This window comes from Calidris pugnax, unplaced genomic scaffold, assembly GCF_001431845.1.
Source record: "Calidris pugnax isolate Ruff unplaced genomic scaffold, ASM143184v1 scaffold63, whole genome shotgun sequence".
Lineage (NCBI taxonomy): Eukaryota > Metazoa > Chordata > Aves > Charadriiformes > Scolopacidae > Calidris > Calidris pugnax.
This window is the reverse complement of record NW_015090852.1, coordinates 1,873,496-1,899,607: the sequence shown is the minus strand read 5'-3', so window position 1 is coordinate 1,899,607 and position 26,112 is coordinate 1,873,496. Positions and strand designations below refer to the sequence as shown.

At 39.9% G+C, this 26,112-nt stretch overlaps 1 protein-coding gene across 1 annotated transcript in view; it reads right to left on the bottom strand.

Annotated features, from left to right (window-relative positions):
* Positions 1-25,857, bottom strand: part of XPR1 (xenotropic and polytropic retrovirus receptor 1) — a 116,223-nt gene extending 90,366 nt beyond the window's left edge. Inside the window, exon 1 of the mRNA XM_014943484.1 lies at positions 25,799-25,857. Coding sequence (XP_014798970.1) covers positions 25,799-25,838 — 40 coding nt within the window. The 5' untranslated portion in view covers positions 25,839-25,857. The remainder of the gene's footprint in view (positions 1-25,798) is intronic.
* Between the last annotated feature and the right edge of the window lie 255 nt (positions 25,858-26,112).

Genomic DNA, 26,112 nt, shown 5'->3' with positions numbered 1-26,112 from the left:
GGCAAGACCACAGCACACGTTCTCCCCTCTCCCCCTTCCTTTCACTCCATAATTAACATCAATGCATCCCACCTAGAGTAGCAATTTTATTTCCAAGCAGGATAGCCATGACAAAGATCCCTCTTGTACTTTAACAGTATTTGGTGCAACTGTTTCTTGGTTTTCTAGAAGTTAGTGAAGAAAGTGCTCTTCTGATCACCAAAGAAGGTATCTGAAGCATCAGAACTGTTCAGACATTGTAGGGTAGAAAAGAGCAACTTTCTAATAATCCTTTTTGATGGAAAAGAGATACATTTCAAATTATCTTGCCTTATCCATCCAATTCAAGTGATAAACCAGACAGAGAGGTTTAATTCAAAGAGTTATGAGATGTTAGTATCTTGTGCAATATTTGATATATGCTAAAAACCCATCACTACAAATGTAACAAAGAGGATATGTTCTCATTATTTCAGCAGCTAACAAGTCTCAAATGATCACAGTGATTAATCAGAGATCATGTCAACAGCTTTCCTTAACTAGAAGACAGATAGATACAGCTGATCGCTCACAGACATGGACCTGAAACAAATTACCAGCTAGAGAAACAGAATAAATATTGGTTCAATTACCTCTATTTTTCAATGAAAAGCAGCCTGTTTTTCTCTTACCATTCTATGTTAAGCTATTCCAGTTTCTGATGTTTCAAAAAAACCCATCAAATAATACATGTTAAAGTTAGAAAATGCATCCCATTTAATTATGATGTTGCGAGAGTACGAGCTTCAAAACAGAACAAGAAGCGACCTCATGAGATGTTCATCTAAAATAAGATGAAAGTTGTCATAAGAATGCATTCCAACTTCTAAAGACTTCTAATTTCTATGTAGGATTCAAATTTAGATTTAAAGTTCCTTGTGTTTCAAACTACAGTAAATCATCAGTCCCAAACTCTCAGGCTACAAACAGCCTGTGGATCTGCCTGCACCAGACCTGTGACCAAACATTCCTCTTTGGGTATAAGTTGGCAACTGGGAACAGCCCAAATATCTCAGAAACAAAGTCATTCTCTGACCATACAGCACTTCACAGAGGTAATTAATATCTAGTAAGATTAGCCTGCTGATGCTCAGAAAGCTTACTGGGTATGTGAATAACCATCAAGAAAATCACAGAGGAATTGGGAACTCCACTGGCATTTTCAGAGCATATCCTACCCCCTACCCCAATTATTCAGTAGTAAATAACCTGTTACAGAGACAGAAAAATAGTAATAATGGAAAAGCGTTTCTCATGGAACCTTCCCTCCAGTACCACAGTGCAATAAACCAAACTTGTCTTCCAGAACTAACACAGGTTATTTCATACATAGTTAATTAGCTTCATTCTTATTCTATACAGACAGCAGCACGTACGGTCCACATATAAAACCAAACTGAATTCTTCCTTTAAACTCAATTCTAAGTTTAAATCCTGGAACTAAGACACCAAAAAAAGTACATGGAGTGCTCTTCAATTTATCCTTGATTTCTTTTTCCCTGCAACCTACAAAAAATAACCTAGCAGCAGGAGTAGGCTACTACAATTTCAGGCAGCCCATTAGAAGGTGCTGCTCATTTCAGGTTTGTGGTTGGTGGCTTTTTTTTTTAAACTCACTTTCCAGTGAAATATGGTCCAATAGCTAGTAGAAAATGAACACTTCTACTGTTTTATCACAGAAAAGTCTTATGATCCAAACTTTCAAAAAGTACAGAGATGCCTATGCTCTGTTGCTAATATAAGCCATGTTTTCAAATCACAAAAAAAATTCCTTTAGTTGCGATTGTGCAAAGTGGAGAAAAATCCCACATTTTTCTAGTTGGAAAAAAGAGTCTAAGCGTTCCTCAAATAACACTTTTACAGAAGCCAAATAAGTCTTTTAACTTCACACAAAACCTTTCAGGCTGCTATCTACTCAACTTTTTTCTCCCCTCTCAAGTTACAAGACAAGTAAGTAGTTCAAGTTGTTTGCAAACACACAACAGAAGCTTAGTGCCTTCAGAGGCCTTTTGCCAAAAACTGCCCACAATGCTGATAGAAACCGCAGTTGTTGCATGCCAATGTTAAAATACCGTAAGTTAAAAGACCTGTCATCCTTTTCACAATGGTAACATTTCTTATTAGTTTCAAATAACTCACTTCGGCTGCAAGTGTGGTCATAAGACACAAAAAAAATCCTCGTCACCACTGGCCCACACTCACCAATATCCACACAAGTGGAACACCAAGAGGATCTACTTGCTTTCTACCAGACACAATTTTTAATCAGATTGCCTAAAAGCCAAAGGTTGCAGAAACCAGTGATTTGAGGAAAGGGAACCCTGGCATTAGCCATCCTTCCATACAGTATTAAACAGTGTAAAGGTTCACAAAAACACCTGTGATGTAGTGAAGGATAAGTCCACATACAAGATTAAAGCAGTTAAATGCAGCCGAGACCTGGTGTAAGCGATGCCATTCGCCACCACAAATAGCACCTATTTACAGGTGGTCAAAAAATTACATTAATAGGAGTGTGAGACTTTCATGCTATCATCACAGCTGTGAGTGGTTAAGTTCTGGTAAAAAAACTAAGCAAAAATACAACTGCAGCAGATATGAACACGCAGTACCCTCCTAGAATTGAGAAGCATGTTCTGGGGAGGGTCTCACCACAAAGTTATTCTCCTAAGAGCATTCTTTACTACACGCATGCATACTAGGAATTGAGAAATATCAGCACAGGGTGAAACTGTGACCAAATAAGCCTAAGTCACCGTTGCAGAGGTCCAGAGAACAGAACCATTAGAGATGTTTATATCCTTACGTCACCATCACACGTACCAGATCTTCCAACCAGATTCAAGTGGTATAAGAATGCCATCACTAAAGACTTCTAATTTCTATGTAGGATTCAAATTTAGATTTAAAGTTCCTTGTGTTTCAAACTACAGTAAATCATCAGTCCCAAACTCTCAGGCTACAAACAGCCTGTGGATCTGCCTGCACCAGACCTGTGACCAAACATTCCTCTTTGGGTATAAGTTGGCAACTGGGAACAGCCCAAATATCTCAGAAACAAAGTCATTCTCTGACCATACAGCACTTCACAGAGGTAATTAATATCTAGTAAGATTAGCCTGCTGATGCTCAGAAAGCTTACTGGATATGTGAATAACCATCAAGAAAATCACAGAGGAATTGGGAACTCCACTGGCATTTTCAGAGCATATCCTACCCCCTACCCCAATTATTCAGTAGTAAATAACCTGTTACAGAGACAGAAAAATAGTAATAATGGAAAAGCGTTTCTCATGGAACCTTCCCTCCAGTACCACAGTGCAATAAACCAAACTTGTCTTTCAGAACTAACACAGGTTATTCATACATAGTTAATTACCATCATTCTCATTCTATACAGACAGCAGCACGTATGGTCCACATCTAAACCAAACTGAATTCTTCCTTTAAACTCAATTCTAAGTTTAAATCCTGGAACTAAGACACCAAAAAAAGTACATGGAGTGCTCTTCAATTTATCCTTGATTTCTTTTTCCCTGCAACCTACAAAAAATAACCTAGCAGCAGGAGTAGGCTACTACAATTTCAGGCAGCCCATTAGAAGGTGCTGCTCATTTCATGTTTGTGGTTGGTGGCTTTTTTTTTTAAACTCACTTTCCAGTGAAATATGGTCCAATAGCTAGTAGAAAATGAACACTTCTACTGTTTTATCACAGAAAAGTCTTATGATCCAAACTTTCAAAAAGTACAGAGATGCCTATGCTCTGTTGCTAATATAAGCCATGTTTTCAAATCACAAAAAAAATTCCTTTAGTTGCGATTGTGCAAAGTGGAGAAAAATCCCACATTTTTCTAGTTGGAAAAAAGAGTCTAAGCGTTCCTCAAATAACACTTTTACAGAAGCCAAATAAGTCTTTTAACTTCACACAAAACCTTTCAGGCTGCTATCTACTCAACTTTTTTCTCCCCTCTCAAGTTACAAGACAAGTAAGTAGTTCAAGTTGTTTGCAAACACACAACAGAAGCTTAGTGCCTTCAGAGGCCTTTTGCCAAAAACTGCCCACAATGCTGATAGAAACCGCAGTTGTTGCATGCCAATGTTAAAATACCGTAAGTTAAAAGACCTGTCATCCTTTTCACAATGGTAACATTTCTTATTAGTTTCAAATAACTCACTTCGGCTGCAAGTGTGGTCATAAGACACAAAAAAAATCCTCGTCACCACTGGCCCACACTCACCAATATCCACACAAGTGGAACACCAAGAGGATCTACTTGCTTTCTACCAGACACAATTTTTAATCAGATTGCCTAAAAGCCAAAGGTTGCAGAAACCAGTGATTTGAGGAAAGGGAACCCTGGCATTAGCCATCCTTCCATACAGTATTAAACAGTGTAAAGGTTCACAAAAACACCTGTGATGTAGTGAAGGATAAGTCCACATACAAGATTAAAGCAGTTAAATGCAGCCGAGACCTGGTGTAAGCGATGCCATTCGCCACCACAAATAGCACCTATTTACAGGTGGTCAAAAAATTACATTAATAGGAGTGTGAGACTTTCATGCTATCATCACAGCTGTGAGTGGTTAAGTTCTGGTAAAAAAACTAAGCAAAAATACAACTGCAGCAGATATGAACACGCAGTACCCTCCTAGAATTGAGAAGCATGTTCTGGGGAGGGTCTCACCACAAAGTTATTCTCCTAAGAGCATTCTTTACTACACGCATGCATACTAGGAATTGAGAAATATCAGCACAGGGTGAAACTGTGACCAAATAAGCCTAAGTCACCGTTGCAGAGGTCCAGAGAACAGAACCATTAGAGATGTTTATATCCTTACGTCACCATCACACGTACCAGATCTTCCAACCAGATTCAAGTGGTATAAGAATGCCATCATTTATGACAGCACAAAAATCAATTTCCACAAATCAGTTGGTTGAAATGAACATAATTTTAGGCAGCTTCATCGTACAAATGAAGACTAATGGAAGAAATGCAAAAGAAACCAATAATTGAGATAACGCTACTTCCTACCCCCACATCTCCAAACGCTAGGTCTGCAAGTGAGTCCTCAAGCCTGGATTGCAGAGATAAGAAACTTGGGCAAAGGGATGAACACCACAAAATTAAGTTGTTTGAAGAAGGTAAAAGCAAAAAAACGCAGCACTGAGGGAAGCATTTTTTTTTTCTTTGAATGCTACTAACTGAAGGCTGGCACAACAGATAACGGATGGCTTGCTGGCATCGGACAAATAATATTCAATATCCATTGAAGCTGGAGCTGCCTGAAGAAGTTTCAAAAAAGTTTTCTGAAAGTTAAGAGACCAAAAGCATCCAAAGGAACATCAGACAGATTCAAACAGAGTATTGTATCACAGTGTCAGGCTTCTCACCATGGCAGGAGCAGATCTTTGTGATCATGGATGCCCAGCAACATGATCCAGGCAGTTACAGTAAAAACAGCACCAAGCAGAACCAACAGACTTAGGGAGACTTGAAGTAATTCAGAGCTTTGCTGTTACCCTAAAAAGAATTCACTGCTACTGCATATTCTAATGTAGCATCTGCTTGAAACAGAAACATAGCATATAATCTTTAAAAGTTCATTTATCTACAGTTCATATCCTTTGGTCTAAAACAGTGAGGTTCTGAATGTGGTGGGGATTTTTTGGTTTGGTTGGTTTGGGTTTTTTACCTGAATTAATGAGTTCACATGGTCTTCTTGTAAGAGGAGGTCAAACTTTTTGTCTCGATTGACTCAAATAAAAACACACTGAGATTATAAGTAAATTGTAGCCATAAATCTTTCTCCTCCAACTAGTTTCTACAATCAACTGAAGAACAGCATCAAGAATACCCTGCAGATTTAAACAAGAGACATCAATTTACAACATGTAAATAATCCCTTTTGATGCAATTGGGAACATGAAGACAATCACATACTTCTCTAAACATAGCTGCATGGGATTTTATCCATCAGTCTGGAGATGAGCACAGCCTTGCATCAATGTTTTACTCCCTGCAGTCATCTTAACCTTCCATCTTGCTCTTCCTGATGTTCAGGCACTAGCTATCTTTTTAAGTATACCATGTTTTCACTTCAAGCAGGTATTCACATTATTACTGTAAAACAGTAAAAAATGAAAAGGTTCTGTAAAATTTCTTTTCTATGTAGGTCTTACTAGCTTTGACTAGGTTTTGAAAGACTCCCTAAAGTTAGCAAGTCCTGTTGGGCACTTATTTCCATTGTGCTGGAGTCACTCTAATCACAGTCACATGAAACCCATGGTTTTTCTGAAACCTTGACTGTGCTTATTTTTCCATCTTTATTTTCCGAAGCCAGTGAACTGTATGATAAATAGCTAAAACAAGATTTAAATGAGTTCTCTTATGGATGAACCTGACACAGGGCCAAGGTTGTACCTGATTATGCACCGATTTTCTCCCTTCCCATATCATGTCTTCCTCACTCCTATTTAATAACTTGTAACACCATTAATGACATGCTCTACTCCGCTTAAGCCAATCAACAGCCAAAGAGCGGAGAGGTAGCATTATTAACTGTTTTTTCAAATTAAATATTTTCATTTCTGAGGAAGCCATTCTTACCCCACTGTAATCTACGTGCATCTACCGCAGTACTAAGCTGTTCAAAGAAGAGCAGAGTTTAACAATTAGCACAGGGTCACGGCATGTTAATGGATTTTACTGCATGCTATATATATTGGTGTTCAGAAAGATTAATGGCAGAAAACTGCATTAATTAATCATCTTAACGAGCCTGATTGTTTCTCTAAAGGAAATGCAAAAAAAAAAGCCATTCTTACCCCACTGTAATCTACGTGCATCTACCGCAGTACTAAGCTGTTCAAAGAAGAGCAGAGTTTAACAATTAGCACAGGGTCACGGCATGTTAATGGATTTTACTGCATGCTATATATATTGGTGTTCATAAAGATTAATGGCAGAAAACTGCATTAATTAATCATCTTAATGAGCCTGATTGTTTCTCTAAAGGAAATGCAAAAAAAAAAACCAGTTCTTGCCTGGAAGTGGAGAATGTGTGCTGTCTTCCACATACCTCTCTGCATCGTTCCTTTCAAGTAGCCTGTGGTTACTAAACCACAGCAACAACACATGGCTCACTCCAGAATCCTACAGCCTCCAACAGCCACATTTTTCCTAAGAGAACTCTGCATTTGTGAGAAATGTCACTGGGGACTTCCCTATTCCAGGGTGGCAAGAGGGGAAAAAAGGCAACAAAAAACCCCAAACCACTAGCATAGGGTGATGGTGGTGCAGGGTTTAGCCCTCAGATGTTATTTGCAGATCCAATGGGACCAGTTCTCTTACTCCCTGTAGTACCATTCAAGACTCCAAATGATCACTTCCAGATAGAGTAACAGAAAGCTACTTTTAGATTCAATTTTAGGTTTATTTTGCATTTACAGATATATCAACAACTTAACTTCTCCCTCCAGACTCGAGGAAACCTTCCAACAAGCATTTTCAAAAGACGTTTGATACTAAAACAAATTAATAACATACACTAAAACTCTATTTTGGCAAATCTAAACAAACTTTAAAGTGCCAGTGTGCCTTTCTTTCAGCATTAACTGACAAAGCACAGGTGAAAGCCATTTACGACCCCAGTCCAACAGAAATTTACTCCACTGCTGTTTGGACACAGCATCCCACAGCCTAACTCTGGCATGATGACCAACAAGACAAATCATCAGACACAACTTCTCCCAAGAAGCTAGTTTCTCTGCTCCTGACATTATGGCTTTTGTTAGATTAAGAGCTTCTCTTCTACTGTGAGGTAATTAAATTTTTGTTATTCTTGGCTTTAGCAAATGGCCTTTTACCCCTCCTGAACAGGAATTGATGTTAAAATGGGAAGACTCAAGTCTACTGCTCTTTAAAATACACTTCTATGAATTATGATCTCCTTTTATCACTGCTCCGATTTACTTACATTAATAAAATTAACACATCTTAGCTCAGCTTTCTGATATTAAACATTGGAAGAGGCCTACACAACAGCCTTATCTACAAGCCCACCTCATAGAAGCTACCTGCAACACAGATGTCTGAAGCTACCTGCAGTTTCAATTTCAAAAGCAGGTCATATCAGCCCACATCAATCACAGGAAAATATAGATCTGTTTACTTCTGTTTGCTTCACAGAGAAAAGACTTTTGCCTTTGTAGCTGTAAAAAAAAAAAAAAAAAAAAAGGAAGTTTCTTAAAAACTATCTCCATTGATTTTAACAAGAGCAAGGAGCACTCTGAACAGCAACAAACCAAATCCCCCATTAACCCTTGGGAGAAAGTCCAGTGGCAAGTTTTTCAGCCCTGCAAACAAGGAGCTGCTAAATAAAGACACCCACATATAGTAGCCATTATTCTCTGATCAATCACTATATTTTGCATTTTGCAGGGGCTAAAATTCTTAACAGTCATACCAGCTGTCCAGACACACTTAAGGAGAAGCCTTCATTTAGGCCAGGTACCATGTATTTGTCATTATACCTATTCGCCCTGAAGCATGCAGGCATGCCCTAGAAGTCACATAATTAGAACAGCTAATGAATCATTTTAATATTTTAAGTCCTTAAGGGTCTTGGAACCTCTACCAGATTTCATGAAATTCCAACTGGGTATGAGGAAGTAATTAAAAAAATAAAATCTAGATGATTAAAGTTTCTTCCATGGGATAAATTTACTTATAAGAAATCACTTCCAGGATATGCAAATGAAGTACCAGCATCACCAGGGAAAGCTCCAACACGCTTTCATACACAGAGAGAAGCCAGAAAGATTTTTTTTTTTTTCCATCCTCAAGCTTGTATTAAGATGAAGTTCTTAATGCCACGCTGCTGATTAAAGCTGGAGTCCAAATCAAAGGAACAACACCCCTTCCCTCAAAAAGGAAATGCTTTAAATATGTAAATTGGAACCTTGGACAGGTTAAATATGCAAAAGTGAGATCCTAATGCACAGTGAAATGTCTGAAATTCCATTAGACCCATGGCAGAGCAGGAGATGCAAAACCTAGAGGCCTCGCACCTCTGGCCACAGGCGATACAGAAAACAAAGCTGCACGAGCACAAAACTCCCTCTTGCTACCTTTAATAAAGAGACTCTCACATCCTTGGTCTCTGCCAACACCAGCTGCCCTGCAAAGCTTAAAATGAAGCTCATCATAAGTAAATTTTGACACCAAAAACCAGCTAAAGCAGCGGACCATGGAATGAGGTGTGATCTGGCTATTATTCTAGAGGTCCTCTTCACAACTCTCATTCTGATGACCAGCATAAGATGGTCCCAAACAAAATTATTTCAATTGCTACACTGAAAGGATAATTTCAGGGGGGAAAAATAACACAGAGAGGAAAGCTTGTGAGAGAGCACCTCAAGGAACACGCAAAACACCAATGGGTTAACTGATCACATGCCACAGAAGATGATCATAAAGCAAAAAAAGGAAGGAACAATGTCCATGTCACTCAGAACCCACCAGCAAATCTATTCATATTTCTCAATCATGACAAAAAAAATCACAATACCTTGTCTACAGCCTTGGTCTACACTGTTCATGGTTTCTAGGAGAATATACACCAGCATCCGTGTACCTTTTAGATAGCTTTCACTTACAGGCAATAAGCTAAGAATGATGACTGCCTAATTAGGCAGACATCAAAGCCTACATTTTTTCAATATTACAGAGCTGTATCCAGACTTTCAACAACACTTCAACAAAATTCCACAAAAAAGATACAAGAAACAGCCCATCAACCAAACTAGCCAACCTAACCTCAGAGGCAGGATAGACCTTATTCCTAGATACAAGACTTTTGCTTAGGAGATAAGCAAGTTGAGATACCTTTAAGGAAATCCGGAAGACCCATTTTAACAATTCTAAGGAAAACAAAGCCATATATAAACAATGTACTGGAGAGGAGTAAAAGCTCTGAGCTTACTCATGTTATCTTATTTTCCTCTGTAAGACAGTCATGGTTCCAACAGTTTTACAAGATTTAATGAACAGCTCAAAACCATCAGTCTTGGTTTTCCCCCTTGCAGGAACTCACTCCTTGCCCAGAAACCAAACCACAGTTTTCTGCTTCTTCCTCTTCTACTCCCCAGCAGTTGCACATAACCCAAGTTGAAATGCTTGCACTAAAGTTTTATGGAATATAGAAGCATCTTCAGTTACCAGACACTAAATTAGCTACACAAAAAATATAAAAGAATTATTGTAGTCTATAAAAGCAAGATACATCCAGACTCAAAATCAGCTTGTCGAAGAATCTGACACAAACTCCTATTTCAGTCATAAAATTCCTCACTGTGCAGTAAGAAGAAAGCTGTAATAAAAAAAAAAATTACAAGAGAAAGCTATTAAACAAATTCTGCCCTTAAAAATGATCCGATATCACAAATGCTACTTGTACTTTGTGAATGTAACCAATTTGACAGGAGCAGTAACTGGAAACAGATTGTAGTTGGCACGTTGACGTAGTTCTACTCTTGATTTAACAGGGAAGTCTTCAGCTTTTTACTGGTTTTCTAACTTGAAATAAAATAACAATGAAAGAGAAGAGACAAGAACCTCACTGTCCACAGCGAAAAGACCACAGCTAATAGCAGCTAGTTTAGTTCTTCAACTGGCTTTTTCTGGACAGGGACAGCCAGCATTTTCAACAGATTGAATTCCTAAATCACTAGAACAAAGTTTGTGCTATCCATTGATTTATTTTGTTATTAACAGGTCACAGAAACTTCAAGACTTGCACGAGTTTCAATTCAACCCAGGAAAATTAGGGTTTTGCAAATATTTTTCAATTTATATCCACAGATTACTTGTAAAAAAAACCACAAATGCTTAAGTGCAGAACATGTGAAAAAAATCTATTTGCTCTAAAAGCTATTTCTTTTTACATTAAGATTATACTGGCTGATAACAAATACTCACTATACATACAGGTACACCTTGGATGAATAAAAAGCAGTATTAGAAAGCAAAAAGACTGCCTTTGAATATGGCTACCTAAATAAATGCCATTTAGGTGAGAATATCTGGTAAATTATAAAACCAGAAATGTATGGGCAGAAAAGACATTACCTGACTGCCTACCTATAGCACAAAGGGCAACTGTGATCCGTAACATGTTACTATTTTCATATACTTCTCCGTTTCTAGGATAAATATACTGATTAATAAGACAAATATGAGTCTCCATTCAGGTTTATAGATTCAGATTATTAATATATATGTGCAAAACAGAATCCCTCTTTTCTTATAAAGAAAAGTGTTCTGAAAACCCACATCCACAGAGGATGCCCTATATTTCTTACAGCCAGGTGAAGATAAACTTTGCACAGCATATGGAAGCATATGTAATACAGCTTTCCATCAAAAGTAACCCAGTTGCTTGGGCTTTGAAATGTAAGAAAGTAAGCATTCCAACAGAATGAACAACACCTATGTTAAAAAAAAAAAAAAAAGAGAACAAAACCAAAAACAAATTATTCACATTATCCTGTCGACAACAAAGAGCCTGTCAGTTCAGGTAGGGCTGCTTCAGAGCTGCCATTTATCCCCCTTCACCAGTTTAGTTCCACGGCAGCAGCATAATCCTCCCGCTTTGATCAGCTGCAAAACTGCTTGTTTTAAACAGACAGATGCGCGGCGCGGCCCAACTCTGCAGTCAGTCATCTTCTCACAGACTCCTCAGCCTGAAAGGGAGCACCAAGCAGCAAGTAAACAGAGCTGGATCCCTGAACTAAAGATCAAGAATATTTGTAAATAAATACCGTGTGCAGAACGCTTATTAAATAGGCCACTTTTTATTAGGATCTGGAGCCTGAATCATGACAGGCTCCGGGGAGACCTTATAGCAGCCTTCCAATATCTGAAGGGAGCCTCCAGGAGAGATGGAGAGGGACACTTTGTCAGGAAGTGTAGTGACAGGACAAGGGGTAACGGTTTTAAATTGGAAGAGGGGAGATTTAGATTAGATACCAGAAAGAAATTCTTTAGTGTGAGGGTGGTGAGACACTGGAAGAGGTTGCCCAGAGAAGCTGTGGATGTCCCATCCCTGCAAGTGTTGAAGGCCAGGCTGGATGGGACTTTGAGCAACCTGCTCTGGTGGGAGGTGTTCCTGCCCATGGCAGGGGGGTTGGAACTCAATGATATTTAAAGTCCCTTCCAATTCTAACCATTCTATGATTCTACGATCTGAAGAGATAATTGTTCTCCCACATGCTGGAGGAAAGGTAAGTTTAAGGTGGGTGGGCAGACGCAGAGCACCACAGGGCTGTGTCTCCTCTCTTCCGCCTCTTCTCAGAGCAGCCACAATCTTTGCAACCCAACTCTGAACTTTCCTCACCATCAACAAGTACTTCCACCAAGTGTGGTGCAAAAGTGAGACACTGGATTAAAAAAAAAAAAAAAAAAAGAGCAAACTCGTTCCCTGCTTTGTTTAGGTTTCAAATAGCCATTTGAGCCTTTGTTTTCAGTTCAAATAACCTCTTGTCACGCTTCAACACAGAAAACTAAGGATCTAGATAAATTAACTTTCCAATGAAGATCAGTAAAACGTTACGCAAAACAGAAAGAATTAGTGCTACGTAATCCAGAAGCTGCAAGCGCAAAGCAGCTGCACCCACTTCCGACACAGCAGAACTGAATTCTAACTAAAAAATCAGAAGCAGAACTCAGTATTAAAAAAATCTCATCAGTGTAAGTCTTGAAAGATTAAAAGGAGAACAGCATGACCAAATGATGACCCAAAGCCATTCTGAATCCACAAATAAGACCCAAACATTTTAAACAGAGAAGCTGCCAACTCTACCGTACACAACAACACTCAAGCAACTAAGCATAGTACTTCCAGCACTTCCTCATTTTTGCTAATTTCTGTAAACAAACTTGAAATTGAAAAACAGAGAATGACTAAAAGCCAGTTCTCAAGCAGTCCAAGACATATTGGTTTAGTCTAGCTAAAGGACTGGAAACCATAAACATAAGAATGGGAAGAAAACTCACAGCGGCAGTTTTCTCCATTCCATTAAAGCCAAATATTGTCATCTGAAAAAAAAATTAATTTAAATAATACCACATCTTTGGGTTACAGTTACAAGCTGCTCCTAAAAGATGAAAACCTGTACTGACATCGGGTAACACTCTGAGAGATTTGGGGGTTACTTCCTCTTTTAAAAAGTCTCACAACAGCAGAACCACGCGAAGACTGGACGGTCTGATGGCTATTTGCAAGAGAACTCAAGGAAGTTGTGGTATTTAACACTACAACTGAACTTCTTCCGCTCCTTTTTTTTTTTAAATTTAGAATATTTCAAGAGGGATCTCCTGTAATTGGTATAAAGGAACTACAAAGCAACATTACAGCACCAGGGACTGAAAACTTCCATTCTTCAGAATACGTTTTGACAAAAAGATCGTTTTCAAACTCCAGCATGATCTTGCTGAAGTAACTACAGAGAAAAGAGTGCAAGTATAAAGTGCAGTTTCATGTAAATCCCAGCTTCTTGCAATATTCAGAATAAATTCCCCTGCAATATTGCAATTTTGCACTTCCAGCACAATTCGGTATAAGAGTTAATAAAAATTAAGCCCTTTGGGTGCCAGAAAGTTAAGGCCAAGTGGAAGCAAGTATTTGGAAGGCTTTACATTGTTATTCTGTATTCGGGGGTGGGAGAAGAGCAGGATAATTCAAAAGCCCACAGTAAAACCATAATCTTGAGGTTCTTGTGCCACTTCCCCTCACTACAGCAGACAATCACTCATTTATCTGCTCCTGCACATGGGGGTTTGTCCAGCAAAGGTAACAGAAAAATTGACAGGCTGGCCAGGAGCCATAACAGCAACTCTCCAAATGATCAGCATAGGTGGAAGTTATGATGGGGAAATTCATAAGGCAGGAAAAGAATAACGACACTAGCCTTTTTTACCCACTCTAAAGAGTAAAATGGTACATATAAGTGAAAAACTCAAACAGACATTGATCTAGTTATGTACAAAAGAGCACACTATGCCATGGTTTCTCTTTCTTATTTGATAGATAAAGCTTCCAAACATCTCAGAAAAGAATTATCATACAGGAGACCAGCCACATGCCACAGTTGAACACTAACAAAAGAGGAAAAAAACAAAACAAAATGAGAATTGCGGGCAAGGTGGTAAGACTGTGATGGAGCAGAAACATCTCTTCCCAAACTCACCCCAATACCACCGATATACCTCAATAACCATGAAATCACTCCCAAAATGGATGGAGGATGGCAAACCCCTCCAGTGTACCACATAAATAGGATTCAGTAAAATTGGCTCACATGTAGGAGACTGCAGAGTTGCCACAATTAAGGCCTATGGCCTTTGATTTCAAAACAGCCAGTTATCATTTTTAGGTAAGTTAGGTAAAGAGACCAAAGCCTTTAAGCCCATGCTACAAAGTACTCATTTTACTGCCAAAATACCAAACTAAAGGATCCAGCAACCTAGCCTTACTATAATAGCAGGGGTAGGGGAAACCTTCTCAGCTGGCGAGAGCTCCTGCATCAGCAATTCCTGACTGACAGCTAGGCTGTACCAGCCTCCCTCTCCCTGTCCCCGGGGGAAAGAATTCCGTGTCTGATGACTAATTCATTACTCGGATTTGTGCTTAGGCAAGTCCAAGCCCAGATCACGCACCTTCCAACGCTGAATTCCTCCTCAGCACATCTGCTCCACCTAGAAGGCTGCATTAGCGTGCGGCCACATCAGCCCCGCTCAGCTGGTGGAGAACAAAAGCCGGAATTGAATCTGTTTTTCTGGCTGAAAGCAGAAGAAACTGGAAGAGAAATCGGTACAAGACCACTTCTAGCTGAGCCGCATTCGGATTTCTTAAACTGAAGGGGCAGATTTGAAAACCCCTTTGTCAGTACCTTTAGAGCCTTTTTGAGACTCGAGCTCAAAGTCCTATTAGTAGCAAACTAACCTTGCACTGTAAGAAGACATGGGTGCAGCTTAACACCAGAGCCAAAGATGCCAGCTGGGGAAGAACAGTGTCCACATGTACACAGAAACACGAGCCAGGAACCAAAATCAGCCTGGCAAGCTCTGCTCAGCGCTGCAGCCCCTCCGAGAGCCGGGGGCCGAGCCCCGACCCAGCTCCTGGCAGGCTGCATGGGGACAGATGAACCTCTTCACCTTCTCAGTCCTTCATTTTCTGAGGCTTCACCACCAAGCAGACATCTGCTGAAGGAAACAGCACTGAAGGTGTGGTGGGCTCCCCATTGCTGATGTATTGCTAAAACTCACACCCGATACGGGGTATTTTTGCAGGATCTGAAGCGCTCACCAGAAACAGCAGTCACCTTACAGCCGGGATCATCACAGCAGATGGGGCTGAAGTGTGGCAAACTCTACAAGCTCAGCATCCTGTCTCTAACCTCTCGGCCTCCAACTGCTCAAAATTGCATTCACAATCCATATTTTACTGACTTACCGTGAAGTTTTAATAAAGAAGTCTTATCGACTTCCTACTAATTAAATCTACACTACAAATGAATGTTGGGTGTTAAAAACATCACCTCCAGCACTTGAAACCCACAAATGCAGCCTCTATATACACAACTACCACTTGTGAGCACTGATATTGGTCCAGTTCAATCACAGGGGAGTGAAAGGTATTTCAATTTTTCTCTTTCCTTTGCCCTCTCTGGGAAGCCCTTTTGTCTCTCGATTACAGTGAGCTGTAATCTCTAAAAGGCTTCAAAATGACACCAGACTTGCCAGAAATGTTTTCCTGCAGCTGTGTTCACCAAGGTCCGAGCAGAATCAAGCCTTGACCCAAGGCTTCTAATGGAGAAGTGTGTTCCTTCTGTGGCTGGGCACAGGAGAAACTGAAGCTTTACCTTGGGCTGCTGCAGAGCTCAAAGACCATTTGCCGTATACGAAAGACTCTGGGTAACATGGAATGCCATATCAGGCGCTCAGATTATTTATTTCTTTGCTTTCTAATTGCTACTTCTGACTAGGGAAGACAAAGTCATACCAAAACAGCGGAATACAAACAAAATTCCTTTAACCTATTTATAGAACTTACCTCATAGGTACATCAGCTAATCCTGCTCGTTATTACCCCATTTTACTGCATTAACCGTGACTCATCCCTACAGCTGCGCTCGGAAGGGAGCTGCCGTTAGAAAACATACCTGGGTTCACAGATCAGCAACCACGCTTCAACTGCTGCCCATGCCCTGACACACAGCATTAAAAACACACAGATGCTCACAACAAACTCATATAAATGATCAATCAGCTAGAATAGGAAACGAAGAGAACAAAGAATGAGGTGTTAGACCAATGATGCCCATTTTTCCCCCGATAGCTGACACATTACGGGATGGACAACTAAACAGGCTAGTTGGTACCAAACTGCTTGGTCTCCACAGAAGGAAGGAGCTCAGCAGAGGTGTCCTCCTGGAGATCTGGGGGAGACAGGACACTAGCAAAGGCAGTACCAGAATAGCAGCAGCCTTGGCCACACATCAGAACAAGTCTGCAGCTGTGGGACAAGATAGATCCCGAGTTAACAGCTCGCTCGTGCTGATCTTTTCAGCTTCTCTGCACTTTGCCCCCCAAATACATTAAGAGCATTTATAAGAGCATGCTAAGCAATTACAGTAAAAATAAAACCAAGGTTATAAACACAGTCCGGATGCCAAATCTGCCTCTTTTTGACATTTAGAGCTCACATTTCATCATGCAAAGAATTCTCACACACCCCAAAATGCGTGCCTGGAGCTATATAGCACATGCAAAATAAATTGCATTTATATTGGTATGTTATGGCATGCAATTTCCCTCTTCCCAATCACACGGCCTGCCTCTCTTGTTAAGTCAAATAGCCTGTCAGCTTCTCATCAGGAAGTAGAAATTGGTTTTCCATCTCCTAGGAGATAAACAAGGCTTCCCCCTCTGCGGAGGGGAAGTTGAGCTGCTGAGTGTGCAACAGCAGGCTGGGGTGTGACCCCCCCCCATGGGCTTTGTACTAGCCCAGTGGCACTCTGTGCCCACTGCAATGCCAGCCACCTTCCTGAATAGAGCAACAACTACTTTTAAATAGAAGATTTGTGTATTGTTATGCGGTTTTCTCTGTGATTTTTAGCTGAATGTACACAACTCTGACTCACAGCGCTGCTGCCTGACTACTAAGGAGCTTTAGGCATTCTAGCCATACTACATGTTAGTAAAAGACTCTTCATAACTCTCTGCAGTTTTTTTGAAGCTACACCACTTCTCAGTTCAGGGGGGAACCACAGAATCAGATTTTTACTTCTAGGTTATACTACTTCAGGGGAAAAGGGTTACCATACTCAACAAAAGCAGTATAAAACAATTTAAAAGAAATTTATTAACTAAATGGCCATATTATAAATGGAATCATTTTTCTAACTCAATATTTTTGAACTGTGGCTTTGCAAAACTAAGATGCTGTAATTTTGCAGTTTTACACTGTAATAATGTTAAAGATTATGTATTTACAGAAAGCACGATTACTTTTTAAAATGAATTCATTATCTACTTCTACTAAAAAGGGGTCAAGCTACAAGGCTACAGCTACACTGTAAACAAAACAGATGAAATAAGCAACTATCCTTCATTTTTATTTCAGGAATAAGAAACATGACTAGGAGTGGGTTGGCTTTTCACCACATCCTTGTTATTTTTAAAATTACTTAATCAAAGAGACAGACTCTCTCATGTTCAGAGAATCATTGCGATAGCCACTGCATGGTGTGGCCTTAAGGTAACACAACTGAAAGGACAGTTTAGCAGGAAGGTATTCAGGGACAGCTTTTGCTCCTCCACTGCATCCCACACAGACATCAGGACTCCGTGGGGTATCGGTGGGTTGGCCATTTTTCTAAGGCATCTTACAAGCAGCTTTGATAGAGAAGAATGAGATTTCCTTCCAGGGACATCCTGCTCATTCCCTTGCCCACAGCATGCATTTTTAAAGACAGAGAAACCAATCAACTTTAATTCTTATTGCATTATTCACCAAGTAGCTATAGTCTCATCCAAAATCTTAATTGTCTAATAATTCAAGTCACCTATTGCAAATAGAGCGCCAAAGGAATGTCTAGAAACCCAGAGGTGCACATTAAATCTTGCTGTTAAGATGTCTAGTGCAGTCTTTTTTTGAAACAGGGCAATAAATATCGTCCTCTTGTATATACATGTGTGATGCTTCTTTATGTCTACAGCCAAAATGCTGTTTGATGTTTCGCTGTTGTCTCAGGAGTGCTTCATTGAAGGCACGGCTGCCTGTCAATCTTCCAGCTTTAGGAATCTTTTTCTACTTTCCAGCCCTCAAGTTTTGACCACTAACATGAAACCTGGCACACGCCGGTTAAATTACGAGCGCTGCTAATTCCTCTAACCACTAAAAAGGTAACAGATTGGCGTTTTTAAATTACTGGGAAGCAAATGCAGGAAGGAAAAAGAAAAATAAAAAAGGGACAGTTGAGCGTTTATGGTGTTGCTGTTACCCTACGTACATCATCAAGGAATCATCTACAACCCTTCTGCAGCTGGACTGATAAGCAGTTTGCAGACTCAAAAGAAACCTGCCTCTAGGTGCAGCCCTTTCATATGGGCCAGGTCCATATATATATTTCATATATACCAGGTCCAGCTTTCCCTGTTACCTCCCGAGCTACACACAGCTCTTTGATTGTCTCAGGTTTAACGGATCTTAGTGCTCAGCACCAAAGGATGTTTAAGTAAAGAAAAAAAAAAGTGTACCAAACAAAATTACAAAGCAATTAACTGCCTGCCCCTAATCCCAGAAGCAGCCTTGAACCTATACTGTTTGGTAGTCTTAGGACTTTGGTACACTTAGTTCTTCATCCAATGTGAATGCTTCGAACCTCTTTGAGCTGCTGAGGAAGCTACCCAGAATGTATCAGAAAGACAGAGGAAAAGGAAAAAAAGGCTTGCTCAGCAACACCACGAGCTTCCTGGCTTCTGCACACAGATGAAGCACCATATCAGCCCACGAGGTGGCCATGGGTTAAATGGAAAGTGTGAGGAAGTCCAGCGTTTCCACCAACTGCAGCCACAAGCTTCCCTCAGACGGAAACATTCATCTACACAATCCTGCTAACCCATGTCCCAACACAACCTTCTTTGCTACCCTGCATGGTCCTGCACCAGCCCAGAGAGGACGAGGGGTACTCTCCGATGGACCCTCTGGAGAAAATGGTTTCTAACAACTGAAAGGGTTCACCACCAGGTACAAAAATACAAACCAACTTGCAGCCCACAGGAACCAACACCCACACACAGCCCCAGACCCTGAGCACACCAGTCCCTAGGGGCAGCAGCAGCAGCACCAAGGCAGCTCTGAACATACCCCAATGCCACAACTTGAGAACTTGTGGTCTATGCAACAGTAATAAAATCAAAACTTATATTGGCCAGCTGTCTGAACTATGAACAAGTTACTCTCAATCACTCCAGCTCTGTACCTTACCTGACCTTTATTCCACACCCACGTACACTAGTTAATGGTTAAGCAGAATTCAGGTCCTCAATACCTCTGAGGAAGTCACTACATCAACAGCACAGGCAGGTCTGCGTTACTCTGAATGAACAGAGAGGGGCATGTGTGACATGTTACAAAGCAAGCACCACGGTCAGTCTCCATGCTGACTTGGTGTGAACCAAGCTTTTGACAGCAAAAATGACTTTTACATGAGAACAAGGTACACTGCAATAATTTTCATATAGGCATCTGTGCTCCAATATTTGGGTGGCCACCCAGCTGTTCTCTCGCACTACTCTACACCCTCCTCCAACCATATGCGCTGTTTACCTTTCAAGTTTTATTGCCCTAGGATGAGAGAAACCAGACATCACCTCCTTCTCTAAATGCTGGTAAGCAGCCAGCTTCTCCTCCTGTCCACTCTTTGCATACTCTGGAAGTTAATGTTTTCAACAAGCCCCATAACCTATTTTACTATAGCTAGTCCAATACCTGGCATCGGGTCTCCAACTGAAAAGAGGGCTGTCATGGGATATTTTTAATTTTTTATTTTTTTTTGAGTTTACACACTAGTTATAAATGCAGAAGCCTCTCAACTGAATTACACTCTGCACAGAATGGAGGACCAGCATCTACAGTGTAGGACACCAACCTTCAGTCACATGCGTTCTCCAGAAGGACATTGATCCCCATGTTCTTTATGGATGTGCAACAACGCAGAGAAATAAAGACAAGACATTAATCTGCTTTTGGCTGCTTCACGGTAGTTGATGCGAAGCAGTTCTGTTGAAGACTCCCTTAAGCCCAAGCATTCCCATGTAAACAAAACCCCAACCCACTACAAAGCAAGCTTATGCAATTGGAAATAAATGTTTACTTTGAAATAAAAAGAAGACATCTGTACATATACAGACAAATCACAAACCTTTGATCAAGCCTACAAAGCATGTCTGCATATAACAAACAAAAACTGTCAGCCTCATAACTTCCTTCGGGGAAAAAAAGAATGTGATTTCCCACACCCTGCTTATTCATTACTTATCACCCTAAAGAATACTACTTTATTTAGTAACAGCTACATATCTTTAGTTTGGATTTATTTCTATCAGTTAACATGGTAAGTGCATTACAAATGAAAGCAGAAACAAGGACGTAACCACAAAGGACATGCTGCCAGTGCTGGCGCCCTCAGGATGTCCCAAACTCACACCTCTTACTTTTCTAACCTTGCACAAGTAAATAGGTGTCCATACAGATTGCAAATACCAGCAGAGAATCTCCATTACCACTAAAGCTTTTCCTCTTTTTTATTTTAACGTCAGCTATTACTTGTGGATTTAAGTTCTACCTTAAAGCACCCAAACTCCCCACTCTGACACTGTTATACCATTCCAGCCCCATACAACCCTTCAACCAGCAGTGATCCTCATTCAAACAGTGTCACTGGAATTCAGGATTGGGGTTAAGCAGAATGAGTAATCTCCATAATAAGAGGATACAATAAAACGCTCTTGTACCATTTGATATTACAACCAATGTTTGCTTACACAAGTATTAAAAGGGAGGTTAAATTTCAATATCTGAAAGACAAATATTCTAGGAAATAATATTTAGAGTGGACCCTGTCCATTCAAGCAGATAATCAGAATGAATAATTTACAGCCACACTTTTCATCTCCTCTGCAGCTGAGAAGAGCTGCATCGTAAGGAGCTTGGGGAGACGCAGACACATCTGCTCACCAAGTGGAATAATCGGGAGGGCTCCAAGCAACAGTGGTCCAGTAACCTGTTTTACTTAGGTGACAAGTGGGACAGGAAGCAGTGGGAGGAACAAGGAATGCAAAAAAAAAAAAAAAAAAAAATCAACATGCTCACAGTGAGGTCAGTATTTCACGGTTTTGCAATACTGCATATTCTGCCTCGGAGAAAACAAGAGCTACGCTGGGTTCTCACCTCTAAATTGTCACAGATTCTTCCTAAAAGTAGCTCAGGGCCGAGGAAGGGTGCTTGCTCACACTGACCTGGCACGCTTGCATGCAAGCCTTCCTGCCACGCAGCAAGGACTCAGAAACTGAGAATAACATCATGGCAGCATCAATGCATCCAGATTGCTCCGGTAACAATAAGCAGCACGTAACAAACAGCTAACAATGCAAACACGCAGCAAAGAATTCTCCTGAAAGTCAATCAAAGTCCCATCATACAGCTGGGAACCAAGCATCATTTGATACTTTTTCCAGCGATGTGTATGAGATTGAATCAACAGAGTAAACACTAATTTTGTACAGATGTTGCTCAGATGGAAGAATGGTGAAAGTTTCATCAGGGGAAAGCCTTGTAAAAAGATGATAAGCATCTGGAGGAATCACACCGGCATATAGAAAACTGCTGGTACGAAGTAGACAGGAGAAAAAAGTGTATCTTTGAACAGATTAAAGAAATCTATGTGTACAGGCAGCAACTGCCAAAAAAGACATGCATATGGTCTGGTATAACACTTATGAAAGACAGGGAGCCACAGCACCTTGCAATAGTGTCAGGGGACAACTCTAAACAATCTCCTCCTATCATACAGCCTTGTCAGGTTTTGCTTATTCACATCTACAGGGTTTTTGGTTTACTCTCTGCTTATTACCTGAAAATAGGAAAAAGCAGATAGACACAGGTATGATTGAATGTAACACAATGAGAAGAGTCACCATATAACGAGATAATGAGCATGGTAAAAATTGCATAATTTAGAGCCAAGATCCAGCAACATTTTGTCCACTAAAGTAGCACCAGGACCATCAGCTGCAGAGCTTAAGAATTCAGAAGTTAGCTTTGTTTACCCACGTCCCAACCACAATCAGGAGATTCCTAAATACAAACCCAATGAAAGCTATTAATGATGGATGGTTCACCTATTACCTGTCTTGCCTATTACCTACACCATGCCTTTGTTGGGTAGCACTTTTTTTTTGTTTTAAAGAGTTTCAAAAATGCTTCTATGCTTCTAAAAATAAGCTTCTAAAATAAATATGCTTCTAATAAATAAATATGCTTCTAATAAAAAGAGTTTCAAAAATGCTTCTATGCTTCTAAAATACCACTATGCAATACAAAGCATTTCTGTACGTATACAAATTCTGTACGCATACAAATACTAACGTTGTGAGCATCCAGCAGCAGAAATCTAAGAAATTAGTTTCCAAGTCCTGAATTACACATCCAGCCGAGCAGAATAAGAACTAGGAATAGCCTCAGCTTTGGTCTACAGAACTCCCTTTTCTTCACAGTCCAACATATTAAATGAAGATTAGCTTTACAATGCATGTAACGTAAATCAGAACCAATCGTGCATGTCTACAGTATGTCTGTGATCAACTAGATCAGTTAGAAAATGGACTTTAGTTAGACCAGTCTAAAATGAGATTACATTACACTCACACTGAGAAGCTGGGTTTCAGTAGTACTCTCCTGTAGTTTCTGTGCTAAGCTCAAAATAACACAATAATATCCATTGCAAAATCCATACTAAACTGAAAAGATGTAGGCCAACAGCCAGCTCCTGACAATAGCCACCGCATGCCCCCTCAAAGTTCAATGTACTTGCTCCATCTCCTCTGATAGGGACCAGAGCAGTGTTTTGAGCACAGTTTGTATATTCACATACTAATCCTGGCCTAAGGCTTCTATAAACCAAGGCAGAAGGGCTTAAAGGAGAAGGAAGTAAGCAATAGGGATGGAGAAATACCTGGTCTTGATCCATTTCCAGGACAAGCCTTTCCTAAAGCTGCAGCTCATGGAAAGACATCTGCCTTCCTCTGTCACCCTTGTTCACTTATGGGCAATGGCAGAAGAATCCACTGGCTCAGCCCTGCCTGTACAGGCAGCTCGGTCTCCCCAGCCCAAATAGCCCAGCCCCATCATGACCCACACACAATTTTCAGAGACAAACCCAGAAACTAAAAAAGGACAATAGTCTCTAAGCAGAGAGAAAAAGAGAGGGAAAGAACACACTGAAAATAAACTTTAAAAAAATCCAGTTGCCACACGTATATATTCACTTAACGAACAAAAGGTGAAAGAAACAGCATAGAAAAAGAGAGGGAAAGAACACACTGAAAACAAACTTTAAAAAAAATCCAGTTGCCACACGCATACGTTCACTTAACGAGCAAAAGGTGAAAGAATTAGCACAGCTGCTCTCTACTAAAAGGCAGGTCAGGCAAAGCAGAGTTAAATGAGTGGTTCAAAACAGTTTGGGTTACTTCATTCTCTACAGCACAGAGGTAGAGACCCAACCCCAAAAAAATGAACAGAACATCCTTTTACTTATGAAAACTGTCCCAAGTCATTACATTCCTTTTGTTGAGGTTTTCAAAGCATCAAAGGAGGCAGAAGCACAAGTTAAAATTCTTTTAGCATTTAAAAGAGCATAAATATAATATTGTATCCTTTTCACTTTCTCTTCCTTTGCCAAATATGTTTACAAACATCATAGCACATTACAAAACGTCAGTATATCACAGGCATTGAAAAAAGGAAAGCAAAATGCTGAATTATAACACTTTGGAGTTTTACGGCTAGCAACTCCAAGCCCACCTTGAAATTCTAAGTATCATAAGCAAAACCTAGTAAGTCATGTTCAGACATGAGACTGCAAAATTTTATTGGAATAGACACCATTTGATCCCGTTGTCAGTAATAAACTGATTGATAGAAGACAGAAAAAAAGTCTTGTAAATGCTTCAGTCTTCCATAAAACTAATGCTGGATTTTCAACAAAATTATTAACTTGTCTTTAGGAGTTAATAAAAATAGTCAGTTTGGGCTTTACAAAACACTTGAGCTGCTCTTAGCTAGAAAATTGGTTTTGTGCTGCTAGGAAGAAGGATTTCTGCATGGGTATTAACCAATTTTGGCACTCAAAAAAAATAAAGCAAGATTTTCCTCTTTTGCCAGCATATTGCTGCGAAGTTTTCTTCTGTTTTCCAAAGACAACCCATATATTTTAAATGATGCTAGGACTATAACCTTTAGAAACCTACTTCTAGGACCTGAGCATTAAAGGGTGATTGATTTAACAAAATCAGCAGGCTAAGTCAAGTGAGCAACTAAGTGTCAGGTTAAACCTAAAGACTACACCTATCTGAGCGTTGCTTCAATGAAGTTTTCAGCTTAGATTGCAAATCTGAAGATTATAAAGTGAGATTGCCCTATCACACACACAGAGTCAAAATTTTAAAACAAAAACTGCAATAGTTATCAAAGAGGAGGTAGAGTTAAATTCAAAAAAATAATATTCCACATAATTTTAACTGACATAAAATATGTAGTTAATAAGATAACATTAATAGTGACTAGAATAATTCATGTTAACCAACTGACTACTCTAGAAGCAGCAGTTGTTCTTCTGTTCTATAAATATGCAAGAAAGAAGCCCAGAGCCACATTCAAAGAGGTTAGTGAAATTAACACTGCACTGCAATCAAAGTGAAAATAATAAAGGTAAGGAGGTTAAAAAACAGTTTGAAATCCACAAGAAGGGCAAGAAAGTAGGCAGTGAAGGAACAGAAAGGCAAAAACTATTCAATACTTCAAAGACCATGAAAGGAAGGAGAAAGATAAAGAAAGTAAATGGCTCTATTGAGAAATTTTGCACACATCATCACTTAATTAAACAAACTATTCAAAACGCAGTAAGCTTAAAACCAAATGCTGTACTAAAATAATCTAGAGAACTCAGTGGCAATAAATGCATGCAAACAAGAAAATATACTCATGTCCACGTACGAAAGGTAGCACAGCATTCAGGGAGGACACAGAACAAAAGGACGAGACTCTTCCAGTTCTAATCACCGGTAACAAACCAGGAACCAGTATCTCTCTAGCACAATTATCTCCCAAAGTGGCAAGCTGTCACAGGAAAACAAGGGTCTATTCTCAAGCGGTCATGAAAGTACTTCCACCAGTGAATGCCCTTATAAGCAAGAGGAATCCAGCTGTTGAAGTCCCAAACTATACAAAGACATTTATTGTCCTAATGACAGAGGACAAAGAGTTCTAACAATCAAAAATAGCATGCAGGCTATGAAAGGCCAGGCATTTGCCCATCAGTATATTAAGTTTACCAATTTAGGAGGACTGAGGACAGAAAAGTAGCAGGACTATGTGTCCAGCACTCAATGCCAAGAAAAACATGGTTCTCAGTTACAATTTGCTTACCTTCTATAGAAGGGGCCTGGTCCACAGCTGCATATAGCATCTCTTTCAAAGCCTGCAAGGCAGAGGAAAAGAACAAGAAATACAGTAAGTATTTTTAAAAAAAAATTTACATTGTTTTGATATGCCTGTTTGAAAACAAAAGCAATTAAATCCCTTTTATCCTCTATATTGACACTCAAAGCTATGGTACGTGATGTCAACACTACCACAGGTAGGTCTGTTAACAAAGGAAACACTGGTTCACGTTTACTGACTGCTTTCTCTAAAGCCTGTTACCTTACTAACCTATAAAATTTATTAGAACCGTATCTTTC